The sequence below is a fragment of the Somniosus microcephalus genome, chromosome 1 (assembly GCF_052327205.1).
Source record: "Somniosus microcephalus isolate GS21.2 chromosome 1, FLI_Smic_1.0, whole genome shotgun sequence".
Taxonomy (NCBI): Eukaryota; Metazoa; Chordata; class Chondrichthyes; order Squaliformes; family Somniosidae; genus Somniosus; species Somniosus microcephalus.
This window is the reverse complement of record NC_140987.1, coordinates 119033935-119061355: the sequence shown is the minus strand read 5'-3', so window position 1 is coordinate 119061355 and position 27421 is coordinate 119033935. Positions and strand designations below refer to the sequence as shown.

The 27421-nt window shown below is 44.1% G+C and overlaps 1 protein-coding gene across 2 annotated transcripts in view; it reads right to left on the bottom strand.

Moving 5' to 3' along the window:
- The window catches only part of fancc (FA complementation group C), a 280969-nt gene that overhangs the window by 206385 nt on the left and 47163 nt on the right, over nt 1-27421 (bottom strand). For both annotated transcript variants that reach the window (XM_085984984.1, XM_085984990.1), the window contains exon 3: nt 7792-7876. In XM_085984984.1, coding sequence (XP_085841110.1) covers nt 7792-7876 — 85 coding nt within the window. The remainder of the gene's footprint in view (nt 1-7791; nt 7877-27421) is intronic.

Sequence of the window (27421 nt, the reverse complement as noted above, 5' to 3'; positions counted from 1 at the left end):
GACCTGGGTGTCCTTGTGCACCAGTCGCTGAAGGTAAGTATGAAGGATGTTCCCGATGGCAGGGAGTCCAGAACCAGGGGGGTCACTGTCTAAGGATAAGGGGTAAGCCATTTAGGACTGAGATGAGGGGGAATTTCTTCACCCAGAGAGTGGTGAACCTGTGGAATTCTCTACCACAGAAGGCAGTTGAGGCCAACTTATTAAATATATTCAAGAAAGAGTTAGATATATTTCTTAAGGCTAAAGGGATCAAGGGATATGGGGAGAAGGCAGGGACAGGGTACTGAATTTGGATGATCAGCCATGATCTCATTGAATGGTGGAGCAGGCTCGAGGGGCCGAATGGCCTACTCCTGCTCCTATCTTCTATGTTTCTATGTAACAGAGATCTGGCTTGAAAAAGGGAAGGATTGGATGCTTAATATTCCTGGGTACAAGGTATTCAGGAAAGGTAGAGAAGGGAAAAAAAGGTGAGGTAGCAGTTTTGAATCATAGAAATTTACGGCACAGAAGGATCAGATGAGAGTTGAAGGTAACTTTTTTCACCCATGGGGTGGTGGGGGTCTGGAACTCACTGCCTGAAAGGGTGGTAGAGGCAGAAATCCTTATCACATAAAAAGTACTTGGATATGCACTTGAAGTGCCGTAACCTACAAGGCTACAGACCAAGAGCTGGAAAGTGGGATTAGGCTGGATAGCTCTTTTTTGGCTTTTACTTTTCTGACCAGTCTGCCATGTGGGACCTTGTCAAAACCTTGCTAAAATTCATGTAGACTACATCAAACGTGCTACATCATCAACCCTCCTTGTTACCTTCTCAAAAGATTCAATCAGGTTAGTCAGACACGACATTCCCTTAACAAATCCATGCTGACTATCCTTGATTAATCCGTGCCTTTCTGAATGACGATTAATATTGTCCCAGTTCTGACGAAGGGTCATCGACCTGAAACATTAACTCTGTTTCTCTCTCCACAGATGCTGCCTGACCTGCTGAGTGTTTCCAACAATTTTGTTTTTATTTCAGATTTCCAGCATCTGTAGTATTTTGCTTTTGGATTAATATTGTCCCTTGACTAAGGAAAATATTACATAGCTAGGAAAAAAAAGAGACTATCCTTGAGGGATCAAAGACAGACCCAACACTTTGGAAACTTACATGAAGGCGGGTTCACAGCTGGTTCCCAACCCGCTGTCAATCATTTCAATTTTGACAGTGGACATGCATCCAAATCCGCACTCGATGGGCTGAACTTTGTCGGCGCTCAGAGTACAAAAGCCAAGAAGTTATGCAAAACCAATATAAAACACGAGTTCGGCCCCAGCTGGTGTATTGTGTCCAATTCTGGGCACCACACTTTAGGAAGGACTTGGAGACGGTACAGGGATGCGGGATTAGTTATGTGGATAGACTATAGGGAATGGTAGCATAGAAGATAGGAGCAGGAGTAGGCCATTTGGCCCCTCGAGCCTGCTCCGCCATTCAATGAGATCATGGCTGATCGTCCAAATTCAGTACCCTGTCCCTGCCTTCTCTCCATATCCCTTGATCCCCCTAGCCTTAAGAAATATAACCAACTCCTTCTTGAATATATTTAATGAATTGGCCTCTACTGCCTTCTCTGGCAGAGAATTCCACAGGTTCACCACTCTCTGGGTGAAGAAATTCCACCTCATCTCTGTCCTAAATGGCCTACCCGTTATCCTTAGACTGTGACCCCTGGTTCTGGACTCCCCTCTCATTGGGAACATCCTTCCAGCACCTAGTCTGTCTAGTCCTGTTAGAATTTTATAAGTTTCGATGAGATCCCCTCTCATTCTTCTAAACTCCAGCAAGTACAAGCCCAATCGACCCAATCTCTCCTCATACGTCATTCCTGCCATCCCAGGTATCAGCCTGGTGAATCTTCGCTGCACTCCTTCCATGGCAAGAACATCCTTCCTCAGATAAGGCGACTAAAACTGCACAAAATACTCCAGATGTGGTCTCACCAAGGCCCTGTACAACTGCAGCAAGACATCCTTGTTCCTGTGCTCAAACCCTCGCGCTACGAAGGCCAACATACCATTTGCCTTCTTAACCGCCTGCTGCACCTGCATGCTTACTTTCAGCGACTGGTGCACAAGGACGCCCAGGTCTCGTTGCACTTCCCCTTCTCCCAATTTATTGCCATTTAGATAATAATCTGCCTTCCTGTTTTTGACACCAAAGTGGATAACCTCGCATTTATCCACGTTATATTGCATCTGCCATGCTTCTGCCCAATCACCCAACCTGTCCAAATCATACTGGAGTTTCTCGGTATCCTCCTCACAGCACACACGCCCACCCAGCTTTGCGTCGTCTGCAAACTTGGAGGTATTACATCTAGTTCCCTCATCCAGATCATTAATATGTATTGTGAATAGCTGGGGTCCAAGGACCGATCCCTGCGGTACCCCACTAGTCACTGCCTGCCACTCGGAAAAAGAGCCGTTTATTCCAACTCTTTGCTTTCTGTCTGCCAACCAGTTCTCTATCCAAGTCAATATCTTGCCCCCAATCCCATGTGCCTTAATTTTACACGCTAATCTCTTATGCGGGACCTTATCGAAAGCCTTTTGAAAATCCAAATACACCACATCCACTGGTTCTCCCTTATCTATTTTACCAGTTACATCCTCAAAAAATTCAAGTAGATTAGTCAAGCACGATTTACCTTTTGTAAATCCATGTTGACTTTGTCCGATCCGGTCACTTTTTTCCAAGTGTTCTGCAATTACATCCTTTATAATGGACTCTAGCATTTTCCCACTACCGATGTCAGGCTTACCGGTCTGTAATTCCCCATTTTCTCTCTACCACCCTTTTTGAACAGTGGGGTAACATTAGCTACCCGCCAATCCATGGGTATTGTTCCAGAGTCTATCGAATGTTGGACGATGACCCGCAATGCATCTACTATTTCTAGGGCCACGTCCTTAAGTACCCTAGGATGTAGATTATCAGGCCCTGGGGATTTATCAGCCCTCAATCCCATCAATTTCCCTAACACCATTTCCCTACAAATACTGATTTCTATCAGTTCCTCCCTGTCATTAGACCCCATGTTCCCCGACATCTCTGGGAGGTTATTTGTGTCCTCCTTTGTGAAGACAGAACCAAAGTATGTATTTAATTGGTCTGCCATTTCTTTGTTCCCCATTATAAATTTCCCTGATTCTGACTGCAAGGGACCTACGCTTGACTTCACCAATCTTTTTCTCTTCACAATATCTATAAAAGCTTTTAGTCAGTTTTTATGTTCCCTGCAAGCTTACTCTCATACTCTATTTTCCCCCTTTTAGTTAATCCCTTTGTCCTCCTTTGTTGAATCCTAAACTGCTCCCAATCCTCAGGGTTACTGCTTTTTCTGGCCAATTTATATGTCCTCTCCTTGGATCTTATGCTATCCCTAATTTCCCTTGTTAGCCACGGTTGAGTCACCGTTTGTTTTATTTTTCTGCCAAATTGGGATGAACAAATTTTGTAGTTCATCCATGCGATCTTTGAATGTTTGCCATTGCCATTCCACCGTCAACCCTTCGAGTGTCATTCCCCAATCAATGCTACACACCTCGCGCCTCATACCATCGTAGTCTCCTTTATTTAAATTCAGGACCCTAGTCTCTGAGTCAACTATTTCACTCTCCATCTTAATGAAGAACTCCATCATATTATGATCGCTCTGACCCAAGGGGCCTTGCACAACAAGATTGCTAATTAATCCTTTCTCATTACATAATAATACCCAGTCTACGATGGCCTGATCCCTAGTTGGTTCCTCAACATATTGGTCCAGGAAACCATCCCGTATGCACTCCAGGAATTCCTCCTCCACAGTATTGTTACTAATTTGGTTAGCCCAGTCTATATGTAGATTAAAGTCACCCATGATAACTGCTGTGCGCTTATTGCACGCTTCTCTAATTTCCCGTTTGATGCCATCCCCGACCTCCGCATTACTGTTTGGAGGTCTATATACCACTCCCACTAACGTTTTCTGCCCCTTGGTATTTTTCAGTTCTACCCATACAGATTCCACATCATCAGAGCTAATATCCTTCCTTTCAATTGTGTTAATCCCCTCTTTAACCAGCAATGCTACCCCACCTCCTTTTCCTTTTTGCCTATCTTTCCTGAATATTGAATATCCTGGGATATTGAGTTCCCAGCCTTGGCCACCCTGGAGCCATGTTTCCGTAATCCCAATCATATCATATTCGTTTACCTCTATTTGCACCGCTAATTCATCCACCTTATTACGAATGCTCCTTGCATTAAGACACAAAGCCTTCAGGCTTGTTTTTTTAATGCTCTTAGATCTTTTAGAATTATTATTATTTACTGTGGCCATGTTTGATTTAAACCCTTGATTTCTCTGCCTGCCACTTTTGTTTTTCTCCTTCCTGTCTTTTGCTTTTATCCTCGTTTCCCTTTCCTCTGTCTCTCCGCTCAGGTTCCCAACCCCCTGCCATTTTAGTTTAAACCCTCCTCCAGAGCATTAGCAAACACTCCCCCTAGGACATCGGTCCCGGCCCTGCCCAGGTGCAAACCGTCTGTTTTGTACTGGTCCCACCTCCCCCAGAACCGGTTCCAATGTCCCAGGAATTTGAATCCCTCCTCCTTGCACCATTCCTCTAGCCACGTATTCATCGGAAATATCTTTCTATTTCTACTCTGACTAGCACGTGGCACTGGTAGCAATCCTGAGATTACTACCTTTGAGGTCCTATTTTTAAATTTACCTCCTCCCTATATTCAGCTTTTAGGACCTCATCCTGATTTTTACCTATATCGTTGGTACCTATATGCAGCACGACAACTGGCTGTTCTCCCTCCCCTTCCAAGATGTTTTGCAGCCGCTCTGAGACATCCTTGACCCTTGCACCAGGGAGGCAACACACCATCCTGGAGTCTCGTTTGCAGCCGCAGAAACGCCTATCTATTCCCCTTACAATAGAATCCCCTATCACTATAGCTCTCCCAGTCTTTTTCCTCCCATCCTGTGCAGCAGAACCACCCCTGGTGCCAGGAAGTTGGCTGCTGCTACCTTCCCCTGGTAAGCCATTCCCCCCATCAGTATCCAAAGCGGTATATCTGTTTGAGAGGGGGATGGCCACAGGGGACCCCTGCACTACCTGCCTGCGCCTACTACTTTACCTGTTGGTCACCCGTTCCCTCTCTGCTTGTGCCTACTTTACCTGCGGTGTGACCAACTGATCAAATGTGCTATTCACGACGTCCTCAGCATCGCGAATGGTCCAGTATGTATCCAATCGCTGCTCCAGCACCGTAATGCGGTCTGCTAGTAGCTGCAGCTGGACACACTTCCTGCACACATGGTTGTCAGGGACACAGGAAGTGTCCCCGAGTTTCCACGTAGCACAGGAGGAGCATACCACGGCACTGGGCTGTCCTGCCATGACTTACCCTTTAATTAACTGCAATTAAATTAAACAAATGAATCCCACCAATTTCACTACAGTTCACTACAGCATAGTGGTAAAGTTACTGGACTAGTAATCCAGAAGCCTGGACAAATGATCTGGAGACAAGAGTTCATAATCCCACCATGGCTGCTATGGAATTTAAATTCAGTTAGCTCAATCTAGAATAAAAAGCTGGTACCAGTAATTGTCATAAAAACCCATCTGGTTCAGTAATGTCCTTTAGGGAAGGAAATCTGCCATCCCGGTCTGGCCTATATGTGACTCCAGACCCACAGTAATGTGGCTGACTCCTGCCCTCTGAAATGGCCTAGCAAGCCACTCAGTTGTCAAGGCAGCAGTTCACCACCACCTTCTCAAGGGCAATAAATGCTGGCCTTGCCAGTGACGCCACATCCTGTGAATGAATTTTTTAAAAAGACTGGAGAAGCTGTGGTTTTTCTCCTTAGAGCAGAGAAAGCCAAGAGGAAATTTGACAGAGGTGTTTAAAATCATTAACAGTTTAGATAGATAGAGTAGGGAAAGTATATAGGGCATGAAGATGTAAAACTATAAATGCAATAGCTGCCTCACACAAGGCCTTAGTACAGCTGCATCTAGAATGTGTTGATCCCTTTATGCAGTGGGGACATCAAGGCCCTAGAAAAGTCCAGAGAAGGGACACAAAAAGGCTTGAGGCTGTGAAGTATCAGGGGAAGCGCAGGGAACTGGGGCTTTCATTAAAGAAGCATTGATTTTGAGATATGATTGAGGCTTGTCAAAGGTTGAAGTGAACAGATTCTGCTCGGGTGGATAGGTTATTTGAGCTAGATAGAGGGGAGAACTAGGGGGCATCAGTACAAAAACAGAAAAGAGAGAGTTAGGTCACAGAATTTTTTCCTAAATAGTCCTTTTTGCCTCTACCAAGAGATTGCATAATTGGAGGGGTGGTTTGATGGTGCATGTAGGCTGCACATTGTCTGCATAGGACAGGCTAGATGGAACAGTTCGTATTTCGCTCTCCTTTTTCATATATAGTGAGCAACAGGACAAAAAATACACTTATTATTATAAGCTTGTAACTGGATAGTATGCAAGATTCCCCTACATCGCACGTCACTTCAGAAGAGTGGCCCCGTCACATAATAGTTTAACCCATTGCAAAAGGTAAGAACGAACTTGAATTTATACAGTCCCTCTTCACATCCTCAGGGTGCCCAAAGCACTTTGCAGCCAATGAATGACTTTTAGAAGTACAGTCACCGTCATTACGTAGGCAAACATGACAGACAATTTGCACATAGCAAGGTACCACAACAACAATGAGATAAATGACCAGTTAATCTGTTTTGGTTGTGCTGGTTGAGATATCAATGTTGGTCAGGACAACATGCTTCTTCATCAACTTACAGAAGCAAGAAGTATAGATGACATATTGAACAGTTCAAGAGAGAACTCGAAGTCTGGAAACTATTCACATGGGGCTAATTAAACAAACCAAATCCAACAAGTACTTCTGAATTCTTGACAGAACTTAAAATAAGCAGTCTTGCTCTTCAGCACAAATAGAATAATCTTTGTAGAAATTATGTAAATGAAAGTTTACAGAGCACAATTCAGCCCCTTGCACCACAGCAAGATAAAATGAAATGCTAACACAAAATTTGATATATTTTTTAATATACTCATAATTCCATTAAAGAACAACTACGGCTTTTGTAGGCCTGTTAGCTACAGGTAACAGTACCAACAATCTTTACAATCTATAGACACAAAAACATAAGGATGACCATGACGGGTGTTAATGATGATTACAAATAAACATCCTCTGGGGCGGGTAATTTGGCACAATCGTTGTTAACCATATTTAATTCACACATCCTGGTTCAAAGCATCTTTAACTTAGTTGATTTTTCTGATCAAAAGCAAGCAGCCTTCTCCCAGAGCTCATCCCAGTAGAATTACAGGAAGTGCTCTTATGGTGCATCAACTCCAAACAACTTGGCAAACCTGATATTAGCATGCCAAAATACTTACTCCCCTTCAAAGGGGCACTCTAGCAGTAAGCTAGACATCTTGTCTCCAAGCATATATGCTGACTTTAATGACGGCATAATTACCGTATTGAGCATGGTGTTTAAAACTGCTATTTAAAGTTACGCAACAAGAAACCATGGACAAAAATTTAATTTTTAATATAACTTATCTCAATCATAATACTAATTCTTTGGAGTGAAAGGTTGTTTCCTTCTGAACCGGATGCTTCCAGTTTATGAAGCAGTATCTGAAGTTGAAATTAATTTTGTCTCAAGATCACAGTTGATCACCCTCTTGTAAACTTACCATGTGCTACAACAAATGGGTTCCAACAAAGTCTGCCCAGCAACTGACCAATCAGTGGAAATAATTTTAATACTGGAGTAGTGTTCTGTAACAAGAGGAGAAATGCATTGGTCAGTATTTATACAAAACAGTCATTGGCCATTAGAAAGAATTATTCCATATTAACATACCAATATCAGGAAACTGCCTATGGTTGAATTTTATTCATCCATACGGTCTTTTAAAAAAAATAATTGTTGGTGATGCCAAACTAGCAGATGATGGGCACTGAACTCATATGGAGCATGTATGCTGGTATGAGTTTTTCGAAGTTGAAATTACCTTTAATATATTTCTTGCAAAGTAGCTGATAAGTTCAAATAATCTTTATCAGACACAACTACAACTAGAGTGCAACTTCAAGCCTACCAAGAAACAAACCTTGCTTTTTCAAATAACATCAGTATTTTCCATACTTTGTTTTGTCCTGAAAAACTACCACAATCCTGAAAAGGGTTAATCAACAGGCTCTGCATCATTTCCCAAGACAAACACCACTGTTTGTTATTGATTCCATACTTTTAGGAATTATACTGATGAACCCTTCAGCTACTAATGGGTGATTTGTTTCAATATGTTTGCAAATATAACTCCATTTCACCACATTGGTTAGATGATTCAAAAAGCTTTATTCACTTCAAAAACCATTGTTCAAGTTTTGAAGGAGAGAGTGATTTTTTTTGTAAATTGTGTCAACAACTGGTAGTTATATAGCACCTTTAATGTAGTAAAACGTCCCAAGGCGCTTCACAGGAGTGTTATAAAGACAAAAAATTTGACACCGAGCCACATAAGGAGAAATTAGGGCAGGTGACCAATAGCTTGGTCAAAGAGGTAGTTTTTAAGGAGCGTCTAAAAGGAGGAAAGAGGTGGAGAGGGGGAGAGGTTTAGGGAGGGAATTCCCAAGCTTAGGGCCTAGGCAACAGAAGGCACGGCCACCAATGGTTGAGCGATTATAATCTGGGATGCTCAAGAGGGCAGAATTAGAGGAGCGCAGATATCTCCGGGGGTTGTGGCGCTGGAGGAGATTAGAGATAGGGAGGGGTGAGGCCATGGAGGGATTTGAAAACAAGGATGAGAATTTTGAAATCAAAGCGTTGCTTAACCGGGAGCCAATGTAGGTCAGTGAGCACAGGGGTGATGGGCGATCGGGACTTGGTGCGAGTTAGGACACGGGCGGCCGAGCTTTGGATCAGTTTACGTAGGATAGAATGTGGGAGGCCAGCCAGGAGAGTGTTGGAATGGTCAAGTCTAAAGGTAGCAACGGCACGGATGAGGGTTTCAGCAGCGCTTGAGCTGAGGCGGGGCGGAGACGGGCGATGTTACAGAGGTGGAAATAGGTGGTCTTAAGTATGGCGCGGATATGTGGTCGGAAGCTCATTTCTGGGTCAAATATGACACTGTAGGAATTGACGAATTCCTAACCAATAACTGAGGTCGACTCAGGAAATCAATCAAACAGGTCTTTAATGTAAGACTAAACGAGTTCAAACAGTTTGTTGAGATCGATACAGGAGAACCACGAAAACAGGTCTTAACAAGATGGAGATTCCACGAGGACTGCCCGGACACGTGGTTTGCGACGTGACGTCATCGCGTTTGCCCACGTTTTCCCGCGCTCTTAAAGGGGCCACGCCCCGTACATACAAACACTATATACAAAACACAGTAATGTCTAACACAATGGTACAGGCTTAGGCTGGTGTTAGAACATCGTTAAAGGGAATTATATACAGTTGCCCAGAGTCATTCAGTGGCTCCGCCACAACACCAAGGTTGCGAACAGTGTGGTTCAGCCTCAGACAGATGTTAGGGAGAGGAATGGAGTCAGGGGCTAGAGAACAGAGTTTGTGGCGGGTACCAAAAACAATGGCTTCGGTCTTCCCAATATTTAATTGGAGAAAATTTCTGTCCATCCAGAACTGAAGTCCTTCAACTTTGGATTGTATTCCTTAACCTTTGCAAGGTTTCCTCTAATGTTAATATCCTCAGGAAAATTTATCAGAAATGGAAATCAAAAGTTCTAATTTCCAGAAAAGAATTTGTAAAAAGTACTGAGCATGAAAGTAAAGCACTAAAGTGCACAAGCTACATTTATGTTTGTACTAAAACAAACAATATTACCCCCATTGGCAGTTCAAATAATTTGGTTCAAACACAGCTTATTTTGTTTCCTTTGTTTCATTTATTGCACAACAACCAAATTCCTCATTCAACTTATCCATAAGCAATCATACAGGGGATGCATGGTGATCAAATTCTTTGGCCTGGATTTCCCATCCAGCACCATTTGATTTTCAGGCAGGCAGAGATCCATAATGCTGGCTCTCACTCACATTTGAACTTGCCCAATTTTCTGGGCCGGTTGTATAAATTTAGTAATTACATAGTTTGCATCCCAGTTATGCTCATTCAAACTAAAGCTGAAGAAAGAATTAACTTAGTGTCAAGCTTACTCGGTCCCAGCTGTTGTAAAACCCTCCTTTATAGTATTATTTTTGTTGCTTTATTCCTATTGCCACCTTTGTGCCATTTGTAGAGGGGCTACCATTCCCCCTCCCCCAAATATTTCAGACGAAGTACAATGGGTTACCCATGAGGAATGCCCTCTATGTTTGCTTCTCGGAAGAGCAACAATGAGGGAGGGGGTAAAAAGAGTGTGGTCAAGTTGGCGAAGCTACATTGAAAGTACATGGTATCCACAGATCAGTACTCCCACAGCAGAGTATACAAGCAGAGACCATTCAGATCCTAAACTGGCTGAGTGGCAGGAGGCAGAGGGTGATGGTCGAAGGTTGCTTTTGTGACTGGAAGCCTGTGTCCAGTGGGGTACCTCAGGGATCGGTGCTGGGTCCCTTGTTGTTTGTGATCTACATAAATGATTTGGATGAGAATGTAAAAGGTATGATCAGTAAGTTCGCAGATGACACGAAAATTGGTGGGGTGGTAAATTGCGAGGAGGAAAGCCTCAGGCTACAGGACGATATAAACGGGTTGGTCAGATGGGCGGAAAAGTGGCAAATGGAATTTAACCCTGAAAAGTGCGAGGTGATGCATTTTGGACGGACAAATAAGGCAAGGGAATACACAATGAGTGGTAGGACCCTAGGAAGTACAGAGGGTCAGAGGGACCTTGGTGTACATGTACATAGATCCCTGAAGGCAGCGGAACAGGTAGATAAGGTGGTTAAAAAGGCATATGGGATACTTGCCTTCATTAGCCGAGGCATAGAATATATAAGAGCAGGGAGGTTATGATGGAGCTGTACAAAACGCTGGTGAGGCCACAGCTGGAGTACTGTGTGCCGTTCTGGTCGCCTCACTATAGGAAGGATGTGATTGCTTTGGAGAGGGTGCAGAGAAGATTCACCAGGATGTTACCTGGGATGGAGCGCTTCAGCTATGAAGAGAGGCTGGACAGGCTGGGGTTGTTTTCCTTGGAACAAAGAAGGCTGAGGGGGGACCTGATTGAGGTGTACAAAATGATGAGGGGCATAGATAGGGTAGATAAAGAGGAACTTTTCCCCTTAGTAGGGGGGTCAATAACAAGGGGGCATAGATTCAGGGTAAGGGGCAGGAGATTTAGAGGGGATTTGAGGAGGAACTTCTTCACCCAGAGGGTGGTTGGAATGTGGAACTCAATGCCTGAAAGGGTGGTAGAGGCAGGAACCCTCACAACATTCAAGAAGCATTTGGATGAGCACTTGAAATGCCATTGCATACAAGGCTATGGACCAAATGCTGGAAAATGGGATTAGACTGGACAGGGATGGATGGGCGGTGCAGACACGATGGGCCGAAGGGCCTCTTTCTGTGCTGTAAAACTCTATGACTCTAACTTGCATTTGACTGAGGAACAATTATGCCACATGTTGCAAAAGGGCCTGCAGCCACCACCAGCATATGCACCACCATGTCAGTGGCCGTTATCACCACTGCCCTTCACTTTTATACCATGGGATCATTCCAGACTGCATTGGGAACAATCTGTAACATAAACAAAGCAGCTATGCACAAGTGCATCAAACAAGTCACTAAAAGAACACTACTGAGGGTTTTTAAAGAGTTTGGCATCCCAGTGCCTCTGTTCAAAGGCTTTCAATACTGCCAGTTTTAACTTGGACAGGAATATCTTGTAAAATTCTACCAGATACCCATAAAAGCCCAGTGACTGAGCGAAGAGGGGGTATGAAAAAACACTGACGGGCAAAATAAAGGAAAATCCCATGGTGTTTTATAAGTATATTAAGGGCAAGAGGATAACCAGGGAAAAAGTAGGGCCCATTAGGGACCAAAGTGGCAATGTGTGTGTAGAGCCGGAAGATGTAGGTGAGGTTTTAAATGAATATTTTGCATCTGTGTTCACTATGGAGAAGGACGATATAGGCATAGAAATCAGGCAGGGGGATTGTGATATACTTGAACAAATTAGCATCGAGAGGGAGGAGGTACTAGCGGTTTTAGCAGGCTTAAAAGTGGATAAATCCCCAGGCCCAGACGAGAAGTATCCCAGGCTGCCGTGTGAGGCAAGGGAGGAGATTGCAGGGGCTTTGACACAAATTTTCAAAACTTCTCTGGCCACAGGGGAGGTGCCAGAGGACTGGAGGGCAGCTAACGTAGTACCATTATTCAAGAAGGGTAGTAGGGGATAAACCAGGGAATTACAGGCCAGTGAGTCTAACATCAGTGGTAGGGAAATTATTCGAAAAAATTCTGAGGGACAGAATTAGTCTCCACTTGGAGAGGCAAGGCTTAATCAAGGATAGTCAGCATGGCTTTGTCAGGGGGAGATCATGTCTAACCAATTTGATTGAATTTTTCGGTGATTACATTTGCAGTAAGTGTTGGCTGCTCGAGAAATTCCGGCTCCGTGTTGATGAGCTGGAGTCCGAGCTTCAAACACTGCGACACATCAGGGAGGGGGAGAGTTACCTGGGCTCTGTGTTCCAGGAAGTAGTCACACCAATTAGATTAACTAATTCAGATGTAGTCCGTGGTCAGGGACAGCAGGGTGTGACTATGAGTGAGGCAGGTACGGGGATCCAGGAGGTATTGTTGGAGGAGCCGCAGCCCTTGCTCTTGTCCAACAGGTTCGAGGCTCTTACTCCCTGTGGGGACGGGAACGGGGACTGCAGGGAGGATGAGCAACCTGGCCACAGCACCGTGGAACAGGGGGCCATTCAAGTGGGGGGGGGGGGGGGGGGGGGGGAGTAAAAAGAAATGTTGTAGTGGTAGGGGATAGTATCATTAGGGGGATAGATAGGGTTCTTTGCAACCAAGAGCGAGAGTCCCGAAGGCTGTGTTGCCTGCCTGGTGCCAGGGTTAAGGACATCTCCTCTGGGCTGGAGAGAAACTTGGAGTGGGAGGGGGAGGATCCAGTTGTCGTGGTCCATGTTGGTACCAACGACATAGATAGGACAAGGAAAGAGGTTCTGCTGAGGGAGTATGAGCAGCTAGGGGCCAAATTAAAAAACAGAACCTCAAGGGTAATAATCTCTGGATTATTACCTGAGCCACGAGCAAATTTGGCTAGGGTAAATAAAATCAAAGAGTTAAATGCGTGGCTCAAGGACTGGTGTGGGAGAAATGGGTTTTGCTTCTTGGGACACTGGCACCAGTACTGGGACAGGAGAGAGCTGTTCCGTTGAGACGGGCTTCACTTGGCCAGTGCTGGGACTAGAATCCTGGTGAATCGAATAACTAGGGCTGTAGAGAGGGCTTTAAACTAATTAGTGGGGGGGAGGTTTCAAGAGAGCAAAAAATAAAAATGTCAGTGGAGAAAGCAATAGAGCAAGGTAGCAGTGGGGGGAATTAAAAACCAGAGCGTGTCAGGAAGGGACAGAATGTATAAAAATAAAGGTAAAGTAGTAAAGGGAGTAAAAGCAGGAATAAATTGTCACAAAACATATTTAAAAGTTCTTTATCTGAATGCACGCAGCATTCGTAACAAAATAGACGAGTTGACGGTACAAATAACTACACATGGGTATGATCTGGTGGCCATTACAGAAACATGGCTGCAAGGTGACCATGACTGGGAACTAAACATCCAGGGGTATTTGACAATTAGGAAGGACAGACAGGAAGGAAAGGGAGGTGGGGTGGCTATGTTAATAAAGGATGGAATCACTGCAATAGTGAGAAATGATATTGGGTCAAAGGATCAGGATAGTGAAACAGTTTGGGTGGAGATAAGGAATAATAAGAGGAAAAAGTCACTAGTGGGCGTAGTCTATAGGCCTCCTAACAGTTGCAACTCTGTTGATCGGAGTATAAATCAGGAAATAGTTGGGGCTTGTAATAAGGGAACAGATATAATCATGGGGGATTTTAACTTTCATATTGACTGGACAAATCAAATTGGGCAGGGCAGCCTTGAGGAAGAGTTATTAGAGTGCATTAGGGACGGGTTCCTTGAGCAGTATGTTACTGAACCAACTAGGGGGCAGGCAATCTTAGATCTGGTCCTGTGTAATGAGACAGGATTAATAAAAAATGTCCTAGTAAAGGATCCCCTTGGAATGAGTGACCATAATATGGTTGAATTCCAAATTCAGTTGGAGGGTGAGAGAGTTGGATCTCAAACCGGCGTACTAAGCTTAAATAAAGGAGACTATGAAGGTATGAGAGTAGAATTGACTAAAGTGGACTGGGAAAATAGATTAAAAAGTGTAAGACGGTACATGAGCGGTGGTGTACATTCAAGGAGATATTTCGCAACTTTCAAGAAAAATATATTCCACTGAGGAAAAAGGGGCGTAAAAGAAAAGACAGCCATCCGTGGCTAAGTAAAGTAATAAAGGATAGTATCCGACTGAAAACAAGGGCATATAAAGTAGCCAAGTCTAGTGGGAGGATAGAAGATTGGGAAGCATTTAAAAGCCAGCAAAGAATAACTAAAAGATTAATTAAGAAAGGGAAGATAGATTATGAAAGTAAACTAGCAAAAAATATAAAAACAGATAGCAAGAGTTTCTACAGTTATATAAAAAGAAAAAGGGTGGCTAAAGTGAATGTTGGTCCCTTAGAGGACGAGACCGGGAAATTAGCGGTGGGGAACATGGAGATGGCAAAAACGCTGAACAAATATTTTGTATCAGTCTTTACAGTAGAGGACACTAAGAATATCCTAACACTGGACAAACAGGGGGCTATTGGGGGGGGGGGGAGGAGTTAAACACGATTAAAATCACTAAGGAGGTGGTACTCGGTAAGATAATGGGACTAAAAGCGGATAAATCCCCTGGACCTGATGGCTTACATCCTAGGGTCTTGAGAGAAGTAGCAGTAGGGATTGTGGATGCATTAGTGGTAATTTTCCAAAACTCCCTGGATTCAGGAAAGGTCCCAGCAGATTGGAAAACCGCTAATGTAATGCCCTTATTTAAAAAGGGAAGTAGACAAAAGGCTGGAAACTATAGACCAGTTAGCCGAACATCTGTGGTTGGTAAAATGTTGGAGTCCATCATTAAGGAAGCAGTAACAGGGCATTTGGATAAGCATAATTTAATCGGACAGAGTCAACATGGTTTTATGAAAGGGAAGTCATGTTTGACAAATTTGCTCGAATTCTTTCAGGATGTAACAAACAGGGTGGATAAAGGGGAACCAGTGGATGTAGTGTATTTGGACTTTCAAAAGGCATTTGACAAGGTGCCACACAAAAGATTACTGCACAAGATAAAAAATCACGGGATTGGGGGTAATATACTGGCATGGGTGGAAGATTGGCTATCTAACAGAAAACAGAGAGTTGGGATAAATGGTTCATTCTCGGGTTGGCAATCAGTGACTAGTGGTGTTCCGCAGGGGTCAGTGCTGGGACCCCAACTCTTTACAATCTATATTAACGATTTGGAGGAAGGGACCGAGTACAACGTATCCAAGTTTGCTGACGATACAAAGATGGGAGGGAAAGCAGTGAGTGAGGAGGACATAAAAAACCTGCAAAAGGACATAGACAGGCTAAGTGAGTGGGCAGAAATTTGGCAGATGGAATATAATGTTGGAAAGTGTGAGGTTATGCACTTTGGCAGAAAAAAATCAAAGAGCAAGTTATTATCTAAATGGAAAGAAACTGCAAAGTGCTACAGTACAAAGGGATCTGGGGGTCCTGGTGCATGAAACACAGAAGGTTAGTATGCAGGTAATCAGGAAGACCAATGGAATCTTGGCTTTTATTGCAAGGGGGCTGGAGTATAAAAGCAGGGAAGTCTTGCTGCAGTTATACAGGGTATTGGTGAGGCCACACCTGGAATACTGCGTACAGTTTTGGTTTCCATATTTAAGAAACGATATACTTGTTCTCGAGGCAGTTCGGAGAAGGTTCACTTGGTTGATTCCAGAGATGAGGGGGTTGACGTATGAGGAAAGGTTGAGTAGATTGGGACTCTACTCATTGGAGTTCAGAAGAATGAGAGGCGATCTTATCGAAACATATAAGATTGTGAGGGGGCTTGATCGGGTGGATGCGGTGAGGATGTTTCCACTGATGGGTGAGACCAGAACTAGGGGGCATAATCTTAGAATAAGGGGCTGCCCTTTCAAAACTGAGATGAGGAGAAACTTCTTCACTCAGAGGGTAGTAAATCTATGGAATTTGCTACCTCAGAGAGCTGTGGAAGCTGCGACACTAAATACATTTAAAATGGAGATAGACAGTTTCCTAGCTGATAAGGGAATTAGGGGTTACGGGGAGCGGGCAGAGAAGTGGACGTGAGTCTAGGTTCAGATCAGCCATGATCCTATTGAATGGCGGAGCAGGCCAGAGGGGCCATATGGCCTACTCCTGCTCCTACTTCTTATGTTCTCGTGTTCTTATGTTCGAGGGGGTGACTAGGTGTGTGGATGAGGGTAGTGCAGTTGATGTAGTCTACATGGACTTCAGTAAGGCTTTTGACAAAGTTCCGCATGGGAAACTGGTCAAGAAGGTAACAGCCCATGGGATCCAAGGCAATTTGGCACATTGGATCCAAAATTGGCTTCGTGGCAGGAGGCAGAGGGTGATGGTCGAAGGTTGTTTTTATGACTGGAAGCCTGTGTCCAGTGGTGTACCGCAGGGATCGGTGCTGGGTCCCTTGCTGTTTGTAGTGTACATTAATGATTTAGATATGAATGTAGGAGGTATGATCAGTAAGTTCATAGATTACACGAAAATTGGTGGAGTGGTAAATAGCGAGGAGGGAAGCCTCAGACTACAGGGCGATATAGACGGGTTGGTCAGATGGGCAGAACAGTGGCAAATGGAATTTAACCCTGAAAAGTGTGAGGTGATGCATTTTGGGAGGACTGACAAGCCAAGGGAATACACAATGAATGGTAGGACCCTAGGAAGGACAGAGGATTAGAGGGACCTTGGTGTGCATGTACATACATCCCTGAAGGCAGCAGGACAGGTAGATAAGGTGGTTAAAAAGACATATGCGATACTTGCCTTCATTACCCGAGGCACAGAATACAAGAGCAGGGAGGTTATGATGGAGCTGTACAAAACGCTAGTTAGGCCACAGCTGGAATACTGTGTGCAGTTCTGGTCACCACACTATAGGAAGGATGTGATTGCATTGGAGAGGGTGCAGAGGAGATTCACCAGGATGTTACCTGGGCTGGAGCGCTTCAGCTATGAAGAGAGACTGGACAGGCTAGGGTTGTTTTCCTTAGAGCAGAGAAGGCTGAGGGGGGGACCTGATTGAGGTGTACAAAATTATGAGGGGCATAGATAGGGTAGATAGAAAGGAACTTTTCCCCTTAGTAGAGGGGTCAATAACCAGGGGGCATAGTTTCAAGGTAAGGGGCAGGAGTTTTAGAGGGGATTTAAGGAAAAACGTTTTCACCCAGAGGGTGGTTGGAATCTGGAACTCACTGCTTGAAAGGGTGGCAGAGGCAGGAACCCTCACAACATTCAAGAAGCATTTAGATGAGCACTTGAAACACCATAGCATACAAGACTACGGACCAAGTGCTGGAAAATGTGATTAGAATAGACAGGGCTTGGTGGCCAGCGTAGACACGATGGGCCGAAGGGCCTCTTTCTGTGCTGTATAACTCTATGGGGTCGATTTTCCTGAAGCTGTCGGGAAGAAGGCGGGACTACAACTTTCGGGTTTTAGACCCGCCTACTTCAACATCCGGTCAATCCGTGCGATTTTCCCTTGATTGACCTTGTTGAGCCCGCCCAGCGGGCTCAGCAGACTAATTAAGGGCCACCCGGCAACAGGTAACGTCACAGACTGCAATTTCATCTGTCAAGAGTTCTTGACAGATGAAATATCAGTGTTTCACAGCTGTTTGAAGCTGTGAAACACTGACAGTCTGAGATCTAACATGAGTCATTCTGCACAGACTCAGTTAGAACTCTCAGCAGCACTCAAAGCTGAAGGCTGTCACTTTTCACAGATCGCAGCCGTTCAGCTTTAAGTGCCGGCTGAGTGATGGGCTCCCGACGCCTGCAGGAAGAAAGGCTGTTAAGGTAAGTACAGGTAAGTAAAAGTTCTTTACACACTTTAGACACACCAAACACACTTACAGAATCACAGAATCACAGAAACCCCACAGTGCAGATAGAGGCCATTTCGGCCCATCGAGCCTGCACCGACACATATCCCACCCGATCCCCGTAACCCCTACACCAACACATATCCCACCCTATCCCCGTAACCCCACGTATTTAATCCCCCTAACACTAAGGGTCAATTTATCATAGCCAATCAACCTAACCCGCACATCTTTGGACTGTGGGAGCACCCGGAGGAAACCCACGCAAACACGGGGAGAATGTGCAAACTCCACACAGACAGTCACCCGAGGCCGGATTCGAACCCGGGTCCCTGGCGCTGTGAGGCAACAGTGCTAACCACTGCACTCATGCACCCATCACTCACCTGAACACCGACATCGTGACCCCTCCAACTCCTTCAACCCGACGGCCCGCCTGCTCTAACCTGGCGTGGTTTGGAGCCGTCGGGAATCCCACACGAAACCCCTCAAAATAGGGATTAGGCTAAAAACTGCCCGTTAACTACCGGTTAACAGGCAGTTAATTGGCACGAATCCCTTCCCGCCTGGTTTCGGCGGGTCCCATTGCGGGGCGGGTACCCGCCGCCTCTGAAAGTTGCGTGGAGCGGGGTTTTGGGCGGGATGGTGTCGGGACCCCCGATTTCGGGATTTTCCACCCCCACACGCCTGAAACCCCGCCTGACGGCTCCACAAAAATCGACCCCTATGACACAATACTTGCTCCCTATAGGAGGAGGCCTTTTGGCCCATTATACTTGTGCCACTATTTAACTAGCGTCCACTATTCTAATTAATCTTTAACCTTTGGAATTTTAATCCTCGCAAAACAAAAAAGCAGTCATACTCTACCTAGGATTCCTATTAGTAGAATCTGTAAAATTCATAAACGCCTGGTTAATATTAATGAGGACTGTATGCAACTTCCTGTCCTAATCATAAAAGCTGGCAAGTGCTGCAGCTGGTTTTACCCATTTATCTTCCTGGTCAAATAATTTTTGCCTGAACTGAAACAATATGAATTCTGTTTATTGGTAGAGAGTTAAGATTATGTGTAGCCTTTAATAAAACTCTTTTCTACCAAATGAGAAGCTTTGCACCATATCTCCAGCTGGCGGACTTGAGCCCGCAGCAGATACCTTGCACAGGAATTTCCTCAAATGATATCGGTCATCCAGAGAAGGAAATTAGGGCAAAGTGCAAACCACCAGAAATGCATACAACATCCGGGGAGTGAAATCAGCAGCAGTAGAAGCACCCAGCTCAGATGATTAAGCACTGCATTTAAAGATGTACAGGGGATTTAGGCCTACACATTATTTTCCACAGTTCTAGCATGCAGGATACGCGAGGTCGAGAATGCCCATTTTAATTGAATGTCATGGATAGTTAAGCAGCAGTAAAGATCCAGGAATTCAATCCAAGGGCATCACCCTGTTTGATGTGTCAAGATGAAGAGGCAGACATTTGAAGGTGTACCAGGCATGTCAGGCTGCATGAGAGATGCTTCAAGCCCACTCATCAGTATCTGCACACCTGCATCTGCAGACAGAAATGAACATATCTCACTTTGGTAGATGATTGGTATAGGTGGAGGGTTTTTTGTTAAACTAAGGGAAGCTGGGAGAGCAGACGAGATGGCATTACTAAGCTATGTTAATGCTTTATTAACTATATACACAGGTGGTGATCAACAGTCAGCGTCCCTGATCAGTTATATCCATCAAAATATCACAAACCACGTGTATGCCATGGCACTCTTATTAGGCATCGTCTATGGGAAGCAGTCTCCTCGGACTCCGAGTCAGCTGTAAGAACATCTACAGCTCAGGGTTGGCACATCCAGTGCAAACTGCAATGAGTTGTAGCCTCAACCTTTATTTTTGTTTGTCCTTTCAACCTTGGCAAAAGCGATTAATGGATTGAGGTGCCATTTGAGTTTCTCCAAAGAGTTTCAGCATTTTTTCATCTTATTGTGGCATTTCCCTTTAATTATCCCTATTTCTTGAAATTTGGCTTGCACACAATTTACCTTTCCCACCTCTTGTTTGCTCTTTAGATCCATCCAAATTTGCACTTTAAGTTATGCTATTGCACTGACCCATAAAAACTGGATGTGAACAGCCGACTTCCATTTCAGTCGGTTTAAATTCCACCAATAACCACTTTAACAGTAGTAACACCAGAGGAAAATCTAAGCTCCTCTCTCTCATTTTTGAAACATAGCTTATAATATGCCCGAGCATTATTGCTGGAGCGGTTCCCGTAAGGATCCCTCAGAGGTCACTGAGCCTCTATTTTCCTGTAAGTATTTATCAATGACTATTACTAACCTTTGTATGAAGATGGGGTCAAACAGCAATTTATTCTTCATTCTCCACCATGGCGACTTCTCTGAAAAAGGACCAAATGTAGGGGGGTGCATCATGACCAGAGATTACTATTTGATCAATATCTGCACCCAGTCATAAGGAAGAGAAAGAACTTGCAGCTTTATAGCACTTATGTCCACAGAACACCCCAAGGTGTTTCAAGATGAATGAAAAGCAATGTGACCTCACTATCTCCTTTTGACACCCAAAGACTCTCAATTCTTGAACATACATTGTGGCATGGGAAATAATAGATATATTCCCATGTAGTAGGGTGGGATAGCCTCCATATCTGTCAGATCCATCTTGCCGCTAAATACTGAGAACATCCCTGGGTCACCACAGAATCCTTGCACTCCCTTGCAGAACAGCCCAACACCTGATCTAATAAAAGATTGAAGTCCCCACCTGTAGTCAATGGAAGCTTGGGTATCGCTCCAACTTTACAGGTGAACCAGAGTGAGGAATCATACCTGACCAGTATTGGGGGAGTAGACGTTAACCAGGATAACTCAGCCTTTACCAAACAAACTTATCACTATAACATATTCCCCCCCCCCGTGACTCATACATTGGTCCACTGTGATCAAGACAGACTTGGTTGCAATATGGCTACCAACTCTCCCCATTGCCTTAAATTACAAGAACCGCAGTGTATTTGACCTATCCAGACATTCTTAAATTTGGTATTTTCTTGCCATCTGTAAAAAGGCCTGCCTCACTGTCTTTAATCAACTGAGATGTGAAAAAATGTTGAAGTGCTTGATTGGATTTTGGATTCTTTTCACATTCCAGGAAACCAGCTTAATTTAGGTGTTACTGATTGCCATATCCTGAGTTTTAAATCTGACGTTGTTATCCCTTGGACCCATCGCCAATTACACTAAACTGTAAGACTAATTTCTAACACCCTCCTGAACAAAGCAGAAGCACCCATCAAAAGTAACTGAAATGTGAAATTAAATGCATTATCCTGAAATCTGACCTAATCTCGACTCAGCCACCCTCCCTCTCCAAGTTTATTTTCCCTCCTCCTCCATGGTATTTTCCCTTTCTTAAGCGATTAGATGCTTCAACCCCTATTAGTCTGTGAACAGCACTCGAATGTCTAGGATAGTGAACCACCAAACCCTACCACAACCCTCTACATGTTTTTATTCAAAACATTTTGTCTCAACTAAGGCACAGCGAACCATTCTTGTCCCTAAATACAAATCTTCCTTTGTGTAGAACTGATCCCCAAACTAATGAAACTTAATACTTGCTTGGGATCCTTTCAACTCCAGCCCACATACAAAACCCATCCCTTATATACCTGCCTTCTAACAACAATAACTTGCATTTATATAATGCCTTTAACACAGGAAAAAAAAACAAAGTGTTTCACAGAGAAGTAATCAGACAAAGATGAACAAGCTAAAAAACATGATATTGGAAGGGTGAGCAAACACTTGGACAAAGAGGTAGGTTTTCAAAAGATCTTGAAAAAGATTGGCAAAGTTATCCAGCACAGATAAAAAAAAAACAAAGCCGGCCTAGGCTGGTGATTTTGTTTAACAGCTGTGTCAGTCGTGACTCAGTTGGTAGCACTCTCGCCTGAGTCAGAAGGTTGTGGGTTCAAGTCCACTCGAGAGACTTGAGCACAAAAAATCGAGGCTAACACTACAGTACTGAGGGAGTGCTGCACTGTCCGAGGTGCCATCTTTCGGATGAGATGTTAAACCGAGGCCCCGTCTGCTCTCTCAGGTGGACATAAAAGATCTCACAGCACTATTTCGAGGAAGAGCAGGGGAGTTATCCCCGGTAAGCTGGCCAATATTTACCCCTCAATCAACATCACTAAAACAGATTATTTGGTCACTATCACATTACTGTTTGTGGGAGCTTGCTGTGCACAAACTGGCTGCCACATTTCCTATATTACAAGTGACTACACTTCAAAAGTACTTCATTTGCTGTAAAGCACTTTGGGACATCCGGTGGTCGTGAAAGGCTGAGACAAGAAATGAGCAACTCTTTAGGTAGTAATCTCAGGATTGCTACCAGTGCCACGTGCTAGTCAGAGTAGAAATAGAACAATATTTCAGATGAATACGTGGCTAGAGGAATGGTGCAACGGGAAGGGATTCAAGTTCCTGGGACATTTGGAACCGGTTCTGGAGGAGGTGGGACCAGTTCAAACCGGACGGTTTGCACCTGGGCAGGGCTGGAACCGATGTCCTAGGGGGAGTGTTTGCTAGTGCTCTGGGGGAGGGTTTAAACTAAAATGGCAGAGGGTTGGGAACCTGAGCAGGGAGACAGAGGAAAGGGAAACAAGGATAAAAGCAAAAGATAGGAAGGAGAAAAACAAAAGTGGCAGTCAGAGAAATCAATGGTTTAAATCAAACGTGGCCACAGTAAATAATAATTCTAATAGGTCTAAGAGCGTTAAAAAAACAAGCCTGAAGGCTTTGTATCTTAATGCGAGGAGCATTCGTAATAAGGTGGATGAATTGGCTGCGCAAATAGAAGTAAACGAATATGATTTGGTTGGGATTACGGAAACATGGCTCAAGGAAGGCCAGGACTGGGAACTCAGCATCCAGGGGTATTCGATATTCAGGAAAGATAGGCAAAAAGGAAAGGGAGGTGGGGTAGCATTACTGGTTAAAGAAGGGATTAACACAATTGTAAGGAAGGATATTAGCTCTGATGATGTGGAATCTGTATGGGAAGAATTGAGAAATACTAAGGGGCAGAAAACGTTAGTGGGAGTGGTATACAGACCTCCAAACAGTAAGGCGGAGGTTGGGGATGGCATTAACAGGGAAATTAAAGAAGCGTGCAATAAGGGCACAGCAGTCATCATGGGTGACTTTAATTTACATATAGATTGGGCTAACCAAATTAGTAACAATACTGTGGAGGAGGAATTCCTGGAGTGTTTACGGGATGGTTTCCTGGACCAATATGTCGAGGAACCAACCAGAGATCAGGCCATCTTAGACTGGGTATTATGTAACGAGAAAGGGTTCATTAGCAATCTTGCTGTACGAGGTCCCTTGGGTCGGAGCGATCATAATATGATCGAATTCTTCATTAAGATGGAGAATGAAGTAGTTGACTCAGAGACTAGGGTCCTAAATTTAAATAAAGGAAACTACGATGGTCTGAGGCGCAAGTTGGGTAGGATTGATTGGGGAATGTCACTCAAAGGGTTGACGGTGAATAGGCAATGGCAAACATTCAAAGACCGAATGGATGAACTACAGAATTCGTTCATCCCAGTTTGGCATAAAAATAAAACAAAAAAGGTGACTCAACTGTGGCTAACAAGGGAAATTAGGGATAGCATAAGATCCAAGGAGAGGACATATAAAACGGCCAGAAAAAGCAATAATCCTGAGGATTGGGAGCAGTTTAGGATTCAACAAAGGAGGACAAAGGGATTAATTAAGAAGGGGAAAATAGAATATGAGAGTAAGCGTGCAGGGAACATAAAAACTGACTGTAAAAGCTTTTATAGATATGTGAAGAGAAAAAGATTGGTGAAGTCAAGCGTAGGTCCCTTGCAGTCAGAAACAGGGGAATTTATAATGCGGAACAAAGAAATGGCAGACCAACTAAATACATATTCTGGTTCTGTCTTCACAAAGGAGGACACAAATAACCTCCCAGAGATGCCGGGGAACATAGGGTCTGATGAAAGGGTGGAACTGAAAGAAATCAGTATTTGTAGGGAAATGGCGTTAGGAAAATTGATGGGACTGAAGGCCGATAAATCCCCATGGCCTGATAATCTACATCCTAGGGTATTTAAGGAAGTGGCCCTAGAAATAGTAGATGCATTGCTGATCATCTTCCAGAACTCGATAGACTCTGGAACAGTACCCATGGATTGGAGGGTAGCTAATGTTACCCCACTGTTCAAAAAAGGTGGTAAAGAAAATGCAGGGAATTATAGACCAGTAAGCCTGACATCGGTAGTGGGGAAAATGCTAGAGTCCATTATAAAAGATGTAATAGCAGAGTACTTGGAAAGCAGTGACAGGATCGGACAAAGTCAACATGGATTTACAAAAGGCAAATCATGCTTGACTAATCTACTGGAATTTATTGAGGATGTAACTGGTAAAATAGATAAGGGAGAACCAGTGGATGTGGTGTATTTGGACTTTCAGAAGGCTTTTGATAAGGTCCCGCATAAGAGATTAGCATGCAAAATTAAGGATTGGGGGCAAGGTATTGACTTGGATAGAGAACTGGTTGGCGGACAGAAAGCAAAGAGTTGGAATAAACGGGTCATTTTCCGAGTGGCAGGCAGTGACTAGTGGGGTACCGCAAGGATCGGTCCTAGGACCCCAGCTGTTCATCTGGACAAGGGAATTGGATGTAATATCTCCAAATTTGCAGACGACACAAAGCTGGGTGGGAGGGTATGCTGTGAGGAGGATGTCGTGAAATTCCAGTACGATTTGGACAGGTTGGGTGATTGGGCAGAAACATGGCAAATGCACTATAATGTGGATAAATGTGAGGTTATCCACTTTGGTGGCAAAAACAGGAAGGCAGATTATTATTTGAATGGCAATAGATTGGGAGAAGGGGAAGTGCAAAGAGACCTGGGTGTTCTTGTGCACCAGTCGCTGAAGGTAAGCATGCAGGTGCAGCAGGCGGTTAAGAAGGCAAATGGTATGTTGGCCTTCGTAGCAAGAGGGTTCGAGTACAGGAACAAGGATGTCTTGCTGCAATCGTACAGGCCTTGGTGAGACCGCACCTTGAGTATTGTGTGCATTTTGGTCGCCTTATCTGAGGAAGGACGTTCTTGCCATGGAAGGAGTGCAGCGAAGATTCACCAGGCTGATACCTGGGGTGTCATGAATGACGTACGAGGAGAGATTGTGTCGATTGGGCTTATACTCACTGGGGTTTAGAAGAATGAGAGGGGATCTCATCGAAACCTATAAAATTGTGTCAGGCCTGGACAGACTAGATGCAGGAAGGATGTTTCCGATGGTCGGGGAGTCCAGAACCAGGGGTCATAGTCTAAGGATAAGGGATAAGCCATTTAGGACTGAGATGAGGGGGAATTTCTTCACCCAGAGAGTGGTGAACCTGTGGAATTCTCTGCCACAGAGGGCGGTGGAGGCCAGTTCATTAAATATATTCAAGAAGGAGTTGGATATATTTCTTAAGGCTAAAGGGATCAAGGGATATGGGGAGAAGGCAGGGACAGGGTACTGAATTTGGATGATCAGCCATGATCTCACTGAATGGCAGAGCTGGCTCGAGGGTCCAAATGGCCTACTCCTGCTCCTATCTTCTATGTTTCTATGTTAAGGATCTAGTTTTGTTGAAAGACAACTTAAAAGGAACTAGTTTGTTGCTTTGATGTATTGTGATAGCAAATTTTGAAAATTACTGGAAATACATGGTGTTACACTGAGTATTGTTCATTTACCTATTCTTCATTCAAACATTGACTCTTGGTTTAGAGTCTGGGTTTCAAACTGGTTGAGTCTATATTCAATCCACCTATCAAAGAGGGAAGAAGCACACAGCAGCACATGGGTCTAGCTATCATTTACCAAGATTGGTCAGGTGAAGGCTCATTTCTGTTCATAGGGGCTCAAGGTCCACTTATAGGAGTGGTCAGTGACGCTGAACCCTAATATAATTTGTGGTTTTATGCTAGATATTGCAACAAGTGGTCAAGGGTCAGCATGTAAACAAGGAACAGAAGGAGGCCAAAGATAAGACCATGGGAGAGGAGATGGAATGCAAAGCCATTACAGATGATGTGCCAGCTGTCTTGGGACAGGTACAAGTGGAAACTAGCTAGAGTTGCGTCACAAAGGCAGATCACAGAGAAGAGACAGTGGAAAAGAATAGAGAGGTCAAGCAGGACAAGGAGCAATAGTACACCGCTGCCAGTCACAAGGCAGGTAAATTTGACAAGTCTAGTCCCAGCGCTGTGGGTAGGGTAGAAATCAGATTGAAGTGATTCAAAGAGAGGTTGATGGGACAGGTCGGAACATCGGTGGAAGGTAACAACACATTAAAGGACTTGAAAGGCAGGAGGGTTAGAGCTAGGGTGATAGTTGGAGTAGCATAAAACAAGCAAATTAGAAGCACAAATTCAGCTCAGAGTACAACGGCGTATCCATTAAGAGTTCTAGCTACAAGCTAGGCATGAATGGGAGCTTAATATTCCAGACTATAAGGTCTTCAGAAAGGACAGGAATATTTGGAAAGGAGGAGTAACGATATTATTAAAAGACAATATTACAGGAAACTCTTTTTTATCCGGCACCGACGGGACCGGCGTGTTGCCGGTTTATCAAAATTTCCAGATGACGGAGAGGGTTATCTACCGAGGCTATTTTTAACAAAGAAAAATAAAAAAAAAATCAAGGAATGTGCAGTATACAGTAATTGGGTCCTCACCTACAGAATGTTGTGTTAAATGGATGGTGGAAGGCGCTTGATTAAGTACAATACTGCCAGTTGAGGGTAATCCATAACTCTTTAATTACTTAACAGTAAAACTAAACTTATAAACGACTGTACAGTACAGTATAGAGTACTATGGTTGACTGTACACTTATTCCAAGTCAACTGGTTCATCAGGAATATCCATGTCAGTTGGGTCATCAGGATCATGCACTTCAACAGATTCTTCAGGCACTTCCACTGCTTCAACTCTTTTGGAAGCTTTCCTAAACATG